General features: G+C 45.8%; 1 protein-coding gene across 1 annotated transcript; it reads right to left on the reverse strand.

Annotated features, from left to right (window-relative positions):
- Positions 1-6,283: 6,283 nt before the first annotated feature.
- Positions 6,284-12,105, reverse strand: LOC105035340 (uncharacterized; the record flags this gene model as incomplete). The annotated part of the gene is given in 5 exon segments (XM_073251388.1): positions 6,284-6,392; positions 7,080-7,174; positions 7,301-7,365; positions 11,408-11,502; positions 11,927-12,105. Coding segments are annotated over 5 exon segments (430 nt in total), but the record flags the coding sequence as incomplete, so codon positions are not given.
- Between the last annotated feature and the right edge of the window lie 9 nt (positions 12,106-12,114).

The following is a 12,114-nucleotide window of genomic DNA, read 5'->3' on the forward strand; positions in this document are numbered from 1 at the left end:
ACTCACCCGGACTCCTACGGAAGCCGGGATTCCATCCACGACGCCAAGGAAGACTTCACCCGGACTCCTACGGGAGCCGGGTTCTGTCCACGACGCCAAGGAAGACTTCACCCGGACTCCTACGGGAGCCGGGTTCCGTCCACGACGCCAAGGAAGACTTCACCCGGACTCCTACGGGAGCCGGGTTCCACCCATGACATCTGCAGCAAGAGCTGATGGTGGCGAAGCCCGACCGCCCCAACAAGATCGGGTGAAAAGAAAAGCCCCTCATTGGCACCTCCTCGCTCCTATGCAACCCTGCGAAAAGCGGGGAAGGCCTTCACTCCGAGAAGAGGAGGAAAATTAAAAAGGAAGGATGACGGACTACGGCGGGAACGGACGAAGGATGAACCACACCAAAAGACCTAAAGAACTTCGTCCCAACTGAAACGGAGAGCTCCTACCGAACACCTCCGGCCGCTAAAAAGACTTTCGACACTGGTTAGGAAGACAACGACATCCCCGAAATAATGCGGAGCCCGGACGGCCAAGCTCAGGCTCGCGGCCATGTACGACAAGAAAGACGAGCTAACGCATCGACGACCGGGCGCCCCCTAACGACGTCTACATCAGACAAGTCAAAGGACAAGAAAGGTTCGGCGGGCAGCAATTTAGTACAACGCGCGGACGAGGTAACACAAAACACTTTTTTTTTTATTCCATTTTCGATATACACACTACAAAGCTCGGAAGGCCAAGGAAAGAAAGGCAAAACGACAACAAGTAAATACATGAAAAGACAGAAAGACAAAAAGAGCTCTAAGGAGGCCCTGCTCCCTCCGACCTAGAATTATCTACTCCGTCTCTTAACCAGGACTGTCTTAGATTCTCAATTCTTCTTCTAGCTCTTCCCTCTTCCGCAGCGCATCCTGGAGCGCCCGACGAAGTTGCTGGCTCTCAGCCTCCGCCTCTCGACGCCTCTTTCTCAAGACCTCGGATTCCGCCTCCGCGTCCGCGACGGCCCGCCGCTCGAGTGCCAGTTGGATCTTCACTTGTTGCAGCTCGGCTGTCTTTTCCCCGAGGGAGACAGAAATCCCCTCAACGATGCCTCTTAGGGCTTGGAGCTCTTCAGAATCTTGGACGGAAGTAAGCTGTGCCCTGTTAGCCAGCTGCCTCTGGAGACGGATGACTTCGTCGGCCGCCGTCCTGAATCTCCCTTTATACTCTTCCACCTGCCTGCGCCAGCTAGCCCGCTGCACGTCGTGGCTCACCTCGACATCCTGAAGCTGCTGCTGAAGGTCGGAGACCTTCTGCGACCACCTCTGTTCATCATCGACCCGGGCCAAGAGCCGGAATGAATTTCCTTCCAGCTGGCCGATCTTCCCCTTCGCAGCTGACAGTTCCACCTTGAGGGCACTGATCCTGGCGGCCTGGGCCCAAATTCGGTCGCTGGCGCTCTTCTTACATTCCTCGAGTTCCTTTGCGAAGTTCGCCTTCCTCCGGCTATACTCCACGATCCCCTTCACATGGAGACTCTGAAAGTGGGTGGCCTCAGCGGTGGCTTCAGAGTGACCTTCTCTCGATTTGCGGAGCTCGCCTTCCGTCTTCTTCAACTTCTTTGTCAGGTGAAGGACTTCCTTCTTCAGCCGCTGGATCGTCGATTTCAGCGGGACCCCCAGGGGCAGGGGGAGCGCTTCTGCAGGGCACTGCTATCGGAAGGCAAAAGCGTCAAAGCGTGACTTATTGCAAGAAGAAAAGCAGAGAGGAGGGAGGGGGAAGGAGAAGCCGTCCGCAACAAAAAATTCAACTTTATTGATTGAATGATTTTTAAAGACAAACGGAAAAGAAAAATTACGACGAAGTAAAGGTACAAGATCGGAGGTCTCAGACCTCAGGGGCGGGGGGTGGAGAACTCGGCGCGGGGGCTGCGACGGCAGTGGCGGCTGACGAGGGCCGGCCTCGTCCTCAGACTCCTCGCCTAGGAAGCTGAGGTCGAGCTCTGAGAATTTTCTGGCCACCTTCTCTTGGCAGAGCTCGAACCCCTTAATGAACGCTTCCTGGCCGAACTGGACATTCAGGTCCCTCATCTCTGCGGAGGCCTTGAATTCCTCCACCGCAAGGGCTCTGGCCTCCGAGACCAGGATCGGAGGTTGCTCGACTAAGTGGGCGACCTCGGCCTCCGCCTTCTTCGTCGATTCCTCCAAGTTCTGCCTCTCCTCCTCCCGGGCTTTCTTCTCCCTTTCCAGGGCCTCCTGGAGGGCGGCTACTTCGGCCGTCTTTGCTTGGAGGATGTCCCTCCTCGTGCGGCTCACCGCCTCGATATAGGCGAGGAGCTGGTGCCCAATCTGCAAGGACGGCTAGGGAATCAGAACAAAGGCCAAATAGCCATGTAAATGAAGAGTCGCTTACCTCAAGGAAGGACACCAAAGAATCCCAAGCCCGCTGCTCAGGATCGGCGCAGTCGATCCTCTCCACGACGTCAGGCAGAATGCAGCCGTCGATCAGCCGCCTGATCAGGTCCTTATCGTTGAAGGGATTCTCCGACCCCTCTTCGGAGCAGAGGGACTCGTCCGCAGCATTTCGACGGCTACTCGCCTTGCGGGCCACCGATTTCCTTCTTTTCCCCGCGGCGGGCGCCTCCGTAGGGCGAACCCCCGGAGCGGGGGCCCCAGTCAGCGGACTCCTCGAGGAGGCCCGAGGGGCCGTTGGCTCGGCATCCGAGGGAATGTCGATGGCCGGGGCCGCCTGGACGGGTGCAGCTAAGCTCGTCTCCTCCGCCCTGGCCCTCTTCGCCGATCCGGAGGTCGCAGCGCCCTTTCTCTTGTGGGCCCTCATGCCCCTGGCGAGCATCCGCACTGCTTCGGCATCCATTCCTAAAAAAAAAAAAAAAAAAAAAACAAAACAAAAGAAGAGAAGAAAAAGAGAGAGAAAAAAGGAAAGAAGAAAAAGAAGCAAACCAATCAGTCAAAAAAAAAAGAAGAGAGAAAAGAAAGAAGAGAGAAAGAAAGAAACAGAGGGGAAAGAGAGAGAGAAGGAAGAGGAGGAGGAAGGCATGAAAAGAGAAGATAAGGTAAAAGATGAATACTCGCTGGATCCTGGAGACTCAGGCCAATGTTGAAAAGAAACTGCTCCCTCAGAAGATTGGGAAGGGAAGGAGCGGAATAAGCTAGAAGCTTCTGGGCGGCCTGGAGGTCGTCCTCCCCCAGGCTGGAAGCCCGGCGGACAGAATCCCTCAGAGAGCCCCAAGGGAGCAGGCCCAGTTTCAGGGTCGGGCAGTGGACGAAGAGGTATTTCCCCTTCCAATTGTAGATCGAAGAAGGGGCGCCTTTCAGCAACCCCTTCTTGCCGAACTGGGGGGAGAAGTACCACCAGTCCTTCGCCGAAGGATGGCGCTTGAAGGTATAGAAGTGCCTAAACAAGGAGAGGGACGGCTGGACCTCGACTACGTGGCAGAGGGAGAGAAATCCTATCAAAAATCTAAAAGAATTCGGGGCCACGGAAGCCAAGGAGATGTCCAAGAAACGGAAGAGGGCAACGACAAAGGAAGGAAGCGGAAGCCGGAGTCCGGCACGGAACGCTTCCTGGTACAAACAAAAACGACCGGGAGGAGGAGTGCTGGCCCGGTCAGAAGGGCCAGGCAGCTCCAGGTCGTACTCCGGAGGAACTCCGTACTAAACCCTTATCAAAAGGAGTTCCTCCGAGGTCAGGGAACACGGAATGGCGCCCGACGTGAAAATCGGGCGGAGCCCAGCCCCAGACGTGGGTTCGTCTGCAGAGACGGGGACCTGGGGGTTTGAGGCAGAAGAACTCCCGGAACTGCAGGGAGCAGAAGAGCCGGAAGATATTTCGAGTAGTTTCGAAGGGGGGCTCTAAAGGACCCTAAGAAGACGGACAGAAGGGGGAACGAGAGGCCACAGGAAGCTTACTCGGAGGGATGCAAAAAGATAATGACAGAAAAGAAGTCCCTAGGTGGTGAGAAGAAGGTTGGCGGTGCTGGAACTAACCTATATCGCTCTGAGGGACCTGAGGGACGAAAACAGAAGACGTCTACGGCTCGAGAAGACGCCCACTGAAATAGGGCTCTCGAAGAGAAGGCAGACGCTGGTAAGAACTCAGGAACGGAGTAGGGCACCTAAAGGTGGGAGGACGGATTTAAATAGACCCTGAAATCCGGCGCCATAATGATCGCGAATCCCCCCAAGCCAGCCCGCATCCGACATGTGTCCCACTCCCCCTGACAGGCGGCTAAAAGTGGCTGGCGGTTGGCAGGGCCATTATTGCACCGTACCTGGGCCAGCGTTCCTGCGAGAATTTCGAAGAGTCCCTTCGTACCGTCCCAATTCGAAAAGACTCCGGCACGCGCGCAATTAATGCCCAAAATATCTGGGGGCAGCAGTGCGCGGGATCCGAGGGGGCGGCTTCGACCGTACCCATCTCTCTATACTTCCTTCGTTCAAAATTCAAACTCGGAAGTAGGGAGACTGGTGTTGGGTATAAAATACCCACAGCCGAAGCCCTCAGCAGAATCAGCTCCATGAAGACTCCGCCCGGACTCCTACGGGAGCCGGGCTTCGTCCTCGACTCCAACGGCTGCAGACAGACTTCGTCCGGACTCCGCCGACAACTTCGACCTCAAGTAGACTTCGCTCGGACTCCTACGGGAGCCGGGCTCCGTCCTCAACGTCAACTGCTGGTAAGCCCCGTCCGGACTCCTACGGGAGCCGGACTTCGCCTTTAACTTTAATTGCAGGAAGACTCCGCCCGGACTCCTACGGGAGCCGGGCTTCGTCCTCGACTCCAACGGCTGCAGACAGACTTCGTCCGGACTCCTACGGGAGCCGGACTCCGCCGACAACTTCGACCTCAAGTAGACTCCGCCCGGACTCCTACGGGAGCCGGGCTCCGTCCTAAACGTCAACTGCTGGTAAGCCCCGTCCGGACTCCTACGGGAGCCGAACTTCACCTTTAACTTTAATTGCAGGAAGACTCCGCCCGGACTTCTACGAGAGCCGGGCTTCGTCCTCGACTCCAACGGCTACGAGCAGACTTCGTCCGGACTCCTACGGGAGCCGGACTCCGCATCTGATTTTGATTGCAGGGGATTCCGCCCGGACTCCTACGGGAGCCGGGTTCCGCCCGCAACTTCAGCTCCGAGAGGGCTCCGCCCGGACTCCCACGGAAGCCGGGCTCCATCCACGACTCCAACCGCAAGGAGGACTCCGCCCGGACCCCTACAGAGGCCGGACTCCGACCGCAGCCAAACTTCAGCCGATGGATCTGCGCCCCCTGGCAGGTCACAATAACAACCATGATCCTGCTCCACTTCCTGCGGCGGATTCCGCGCAGCTCCTTCACCCCTGACAGGCCGCAGTAACAGTCGCAGCCCTGCTCCACTTCCTACAACGGATTCCGCGCAGCTCCACTACTCCATGGCAGGCCGCAATAACGGCCACGATCCTGCTCCACTTCCTGCGATGGATACCGGGCGATTCTCCCATCCGCTGGCAAGTCACGACAACAGACGCTGCTCCACTCTTCGCAACTGATTCCACGTGGCGAGCTACGGCGATAGCCACAATTCCGCTCCACTACCCTTCGCAATAAATTCCTCCTGACTATGGGCGGCCCACTACCAGACGGTTACAAACGTCACCATCAATCCGTTACCTCCTCCGCCTATAAAAAGGGAGACCCAGATACGTTATTCTCTAAGCTCTCATTTTTCAGCTCAAAACTCTGCTAAATTCTCTGTTCGAGCACTCCATTCTTGTTGAGGCAGAGAACTGACTTGAGCGTCGGAGGATCTTGCCGGAGTAACCCCACCTCCGGTTTAGACTTCCTTTGCAGGTCCCGGCGGCGACCGCGACTTCCCCGACTCCAGCTTCTCCGGCGCAAGCAGATTTTTGCACCAACAGATAGCATTATTTTTTATTTCCCAATTGTAGAAAAACTTATGCTCATAAACAACAAACAGTATTAAAGGATGTTACCACGTTCTAGAAGTTCAAATACAGGAGTATTTAAAAGCCAAAGGCACAAATAGGGTAACAAATAACTGCACATGATAGTCAGAGTTCACTTACATTGGTTGTTTTTCCTTGAGTCATCCCACGAACATTGAGGGGGAAAAAATCTTGAGTCAGACTTTGACAAATTTGGACATGTAGAAATCATATCATCTCTAGATGCTCGGAGAAAAAGATCAAATACATTGAATAAAAAAATAAAAATCACGAGCTTATAGCAAATTGGAAGTTGCCACAGCATATCTACCAAAAATTACCTTTTACAAATAAAATCTTACCTCCTTTCGTTCTACGAAACCCTGGAATAGGTGGTGCAGTACGGGCCAAATTTGTCAAAATATCGTCAAATGCCTTTTGTGTCTCCTCTCCAGTCAAGTCCACTCTTACCTGATAATAGGATAATGAACTATGTCATAGTAGACAGAAAGAACAAAAAAGAACCTCATCCAAAAAAATGATATCTGATTTCTATAAGAGATAACCAGGCCGCTTATATATATATATATATATATATATATATATTTTTTTTATATATATTTTTTCCAGCAATGGTAGAGATACACTTGATATCCACCTCTTGAATGTATCTTCTATCTACACAAAACTGGAGTTTTATGAATAGAGGCTTCAGTATGCTTTCTAACATAACCTGTCAAGTCAGATATGTCGAGCAATTTGAATTGCATCTTCCTTTGTAGACGACTTATGCACTTCACTGTTTCCAAACAATCACCCCAAGTTACAGGAATTGACCGACATGCCACTCCATGTAAGCATTATCCACTAATCTCCTTTGTATAATGATTTTTCAGATAGCAATATCCTGAGTAGCAACTTGCATTGAGTAAAGCAAAATATCAAGATGCTATCAAACAAGGAAGCACAATATACTTCAAGAAAGTTGTAATGCAAATTGAGCATTCAATATTACACATGAGGAGAAGATTGCTATTTAGAGTAATGAAAGTTGCTGGAAACATATTGTCTGGAAATGAATAGGGCAACTTTGGAAAATGCAATATTGTTGAACATTAGCATGCCTACTGAAATCAAGAGTTCAGGTGACAGGCTCACATGAATCTTATCATCATCACGTGACTCGACAACTATCTTAACGTTGTCCAATGACAAGTCATTCTTCTTTTGATCTGTAATTGATGCTTCTAAACCTAAAACCATAAATTATTTATAGTTAATTTGATATACCAGTATATCACATTACTATTCATTTATAGCCAATAACCTGCATTAGTGGAGAATGAAGTCTCCAGAGTTGAGTCGGAGGTCGAGTTCACCTGAACCAGTCGCAAATGTGGGCCAGGACAAAGACATATAGTCTCTTCCACAAGAAAATAATAACCTGGAAATAATAAAGGAATAGCTTCATTCAGTTGGAGACTGTACAGATGCACATAACTGCATCTAGAAACAAGTGGAAGAGAAGGAAGCAATTGATTTTACTGCCCATAGTCGTAAAATTGCTTACCATGACATAGCCATGGCACATCCATTTTCTGTCATCCATGAATTTCTTTGTTATAGAATAAATGCAACATAACTGCTATATCATGAAATTCATGTATCTTCTATGGTCAGAACCTAATTTAAAGAAGGAAAGGTAAATAAATACTTTGGCATCATCAATTTCAATTGGATGCAAAATTTCACCTTCTTTTTTTCTTTATTACCACTTCCATCCAAATGACATTTTCACAGCCCCATCTATTCCTATAGTCAAGGAAGGAAAGAAGGGTACTGCATATTTTCAATTACAGCAAAAGGAAGAGAGACAGGAGAGCAACAATTATAATGGATACTGGGAAAAGGAGTTCAGCATCTGACAAGAATGCCTATACAAGCTCACAAATATAATCCACCCTAGCAATATCTTTGTTCTCAATTCCACCTTGCCTATAAGCTCAAAGAATTCATAAAACAACAACCCCTAGCAATATTATAAAGATTTATAAGTTCAAACCTAAGTGTGTGCATATGCATGTGTGCGCGCGTATGTTTGTGGGTGTGTGTCTACACACACACACACACACACACATATATACACATATATAAATACATATATATATATGTACACACACACACACACATATATATATATATGTATACATACACATATATATACATGTGTATGTACACACACACACACACACACACACACACACACACACACACACACATATATATATATATATATATATATATATATATATACATGTATATATGTATATATACATGATATATATATATACATGTATATATATGTTATATATACATGTATATATATGTATATATATACATGTATATATATTATATATATACATTATATATATGTACACACACACACACACACACACACACACCCACACACACATAATATATATATACATATATATATATATATATATATATTTCTTGATAAGAAGAAGGGCAGACCCTCTACAATCTGGGAAAAGAAATAAAAGGCATCAGCCTGGGCTAACAAGCTAGAAACTAAATGAAAAAGAATCTATATATTTGGGGATCTGTATATGTTTTTTTTTCTTTTTATGGATGGGAAGATCCAAGGCAAATTCATCTTGTTCATTAAGTAGAAGGAAAGAAGGAATAGTTGGGACTTTGAGAAGGTGTTTAGGATCATGAGGACACTTTCTAAGCAGACCAAATGGATTCTTCAGTCATCTAAAAAGGACCAGGAAAATATGAGAAGAGAAGAAGAAGTTTTATGATCATTCTCTATGTCAACCGAAAGGAAAAAAAGTCAAGATTCATTTGTATATAAAATAATGAATTACTTCCCTCTCATTAGTACATGAATCTTTTACTTTAAATTAGAAGAAAGCCAGGATCAAGTCCGATATAGAAAGTCCAACTCAGAAACACAAGAAAAACAAGAGGTGTGTCACCTAGTCTAATGCAATATATGCCCTATCATATTCGGACCCACATAATTCCAAAAAGTAATATCTGTCCTTTCGTATCTGCCTACACTTTGCTATTCTTAGCAATTAGGGTGGCAATTAAGGATAAGGCTAGGGTTGGGGCCTGCAAGGAGGATCCCAAATTTGCCGAATTCTTTGCAGCCTTGCACTTGATCATCTTGCTCTTGAATTTCTTATGTCTTCTTCTAAGATGCTATCAAAGTAGGAGCAATGGCTACCAATCCCTTATTCTTGAGCTTCTTTGGTTTTGCCATAGCCACTTCTAAGGAAATTCACATCCAAAAATAAGCCAAATCAAACAACGGATAGACCTCTCAGCTCTCGCATATCATGCCCTACCAAATTATGTGCAAAGTCAGGTCCTTATTTAGTTTGGTTTATTTATGAATATGAATGTCCTAATTGATGGCTATAGCAGATTCGGCGAAGTTCAAAAGCAAGGGATCGGCAAACAATGCTCTTGCCTCAAAAAACCCCTTGAAGAAGATAAAGGAGTTCAGGGGAAGAAGATCAAGGGTAAGGTACCAACGTATTTGGCAAATGTAGGGGGCTCCTTGAAGGCCCTAGTCCTGACCCTGTCCTCGATTGAAGATACTCAGAATGGCAAGGCTGAGGAAAGATATGATGGGCAACCCTCCTTAGGGATCCTAGCTCCAACCTCGACCTCACCACCACCCTAGCTACTAAGAACAGCAAGGCAGAGGGGTAGACATGATTGGGCATATATTATAACTAGGGTCCTCTCTAGTATTGACATGGACTAGAGAGGTCTACTCATCGGATAAAGCTGTCCATACTCGGCATAGCGGCCATGATTGAATGGATCCAATGCAATACGTGGGTGGCAAGCCTTATGATGTTTCATAGGCCCCAATCCGTCCAATCATGGCCATCATGCCAATCATATATGGAATTGAGAAGATCTACCTCTATATTATATCAGCAAGAAAATTCTCATCAATAAAAACAGTAAGCAAGGTTCATTCTTCATCCTAAAAAAAAGCAGGAGGGAACAAAGTACAAATTATCAAAAATGTTCCATTTATGATAAGCATCAAACCATCTTCCAATTATTGCAAATATAATCATATGTATTCTATCAAAATTATAACCATAAGCATCAATTTTTATGCTAATATTTGGAGTTGGCTTTATATGCCCTTTTTTTTCAATAATTGCTATCAAGATATACCTTTGGTATTTCTTCAAAATTTTCTAAATCCTTATTAATAAATTCTACTAGATAATTAAGCTTTTCTTCTTTTCCTCCCACACTCTTCGACTTAGATTTAGCATCCTTTCTAATTAGGGCTTCCCTAGATTTTCTTTGCACATGATATACCATCTCAACCAATTCTCCATCCCTTTAACCTCAAATTGTACCACTCCTCCGTTTAATAGAATTGTTTCTCATTAAATTCTTCCTAGTTATGATCTAAATTATATGTTAAAAAAAAAAAAGAAAAAAGAAACAGGATGACCTTATCAAATATCATCAGCTTCTAGCAGCATAAATGCTGCTAAATTACAGAGGTATTTCACCTTACATGCTTGCGTATATGTTGACACTGCCTACTCCTAACATAATAACAAGTTATTGCATAATGCTTTTGCAGCTTAAAAAGTCACAAACATGGTTTCAAAAACCCAAAACGAGATGGTACCATTCAAGTGCAAAACTGATTTTGGTATGGGTGTTGGCACTACAAGTATGTACCAGCCATACCACTTCATACCAATCTGCACTTGTGGTACCATACTTGTTGCACTAGTCAGTATTGATCATTTTTTAAATTTTTAGAATCAGTCAGTTTCAGCATGTACCATCGATACTTGTACCGCAGTGATACGTACCATTTTGATGGAAAGATAGTGCGGGATTTGGTGCCGGTATTTTAAACCTCAGTAGGAATTTCATAAAATGATAATACATTGTTTAAAACCTAGAAACACCATCAATCAATATTCAGCCAAATAAACCCATAAAACGCAAAATGAGAACATTTTGTAGAATTAAATAAAATAGCTCCCAACATCCCAACTTAAAGAAAAACAGAAAAATTTTAGGGGCCAAAGAAAAAGAAAATCCCAGTCAACAACCAAGGAAATTTCTGTAAAAGAATTGGACAAAATTGGAGGAGAGCCACATGACACAGAAGCAACAAGAGTTGATATGAAGGCTCTATCTGGATGTTAGGAAACTGAATAAAAGGAAATCAGAATGGAGGCTATGGTATGGGTGATCTAGTCATTATCTATTAAAAGTAGTTGCTACCAACAAAAAAAACAAAATGATGCAAATCCTCTAGAAATCACCAACTCTACCTACAATTCCATTAACCAGGGAAGTCGGAGACTCATTAGCATTTTAAGTTAGATGGGAGAAATGAAACGGAAAAAGAAGAAATACCCAGTAACTAATAGTGAATAAAATCTGGAATTTACCTCTGGTATGGACCTTCCCATGCATTACCAATAGCAACATTATCGACAGTTTTATTGAAAGAAACACTTGTTTCTGCACGCATCAAAACCATCACCTGAAATCCAGAATTGCATATCTATATAAATGAGCTTCTTCTTAACTACATCAAAAACTTGAAAACTAAAACAGTCATCGTAATAGATGACATACACAAGCAGAAGAACTCATCACTCTTCGATGATCGGTTATAAATCAATTGTCAATTGAAATAGCAAGCGTAATCGAGACAAGTAATTGGCCTCTCTATCATTTAAAATTACTTCTTGTAAGTCATAATTCTAGAAAAGTTGTCTTCAATTGATTCAGATATGCGAAATGAACATAAGAAACGAGCAGGCAAGACCAAAAAAGAATCTTTTTTAGCCAAGAAAAACACAGACAACACAATGAGCGCTAAACATTGGGGTTTTTTGAGAAAAAGAAAGCACATGACTCCTCATTCTAATCAAAATTTCGGGAACAAAAAAGGAAAAAACTACCCGAGGAGCTCTAATTCGTTGAAATGGAACTCTTGGGCCGATCGTGGTCATCGCCATTAATGCCATAAGTTTGCTTTCAAGGACTGGCAGCGATATCCGAGAACCCTAATTTTCCCCAATTGGACTGAGAGCCTCTCCCTTTCTATCCTCAACAGCTATCCGGAGACGCGGTGAGCCGGCTTGATACG

This window comes from Elaeis guineensis, chromosome 1 (genome assembly GCF_000442705.2).
Source record: "Elaeis guineensis isolate ETL-2024a chromosome 1, EG11, whole genome shotgun sequence".
NCBI lineage: Eukaryota > Viridiplantae > Streptophyta > Magnoliopsida > Arecales > Arecaceae > Elaeis > Elaeis guineensis.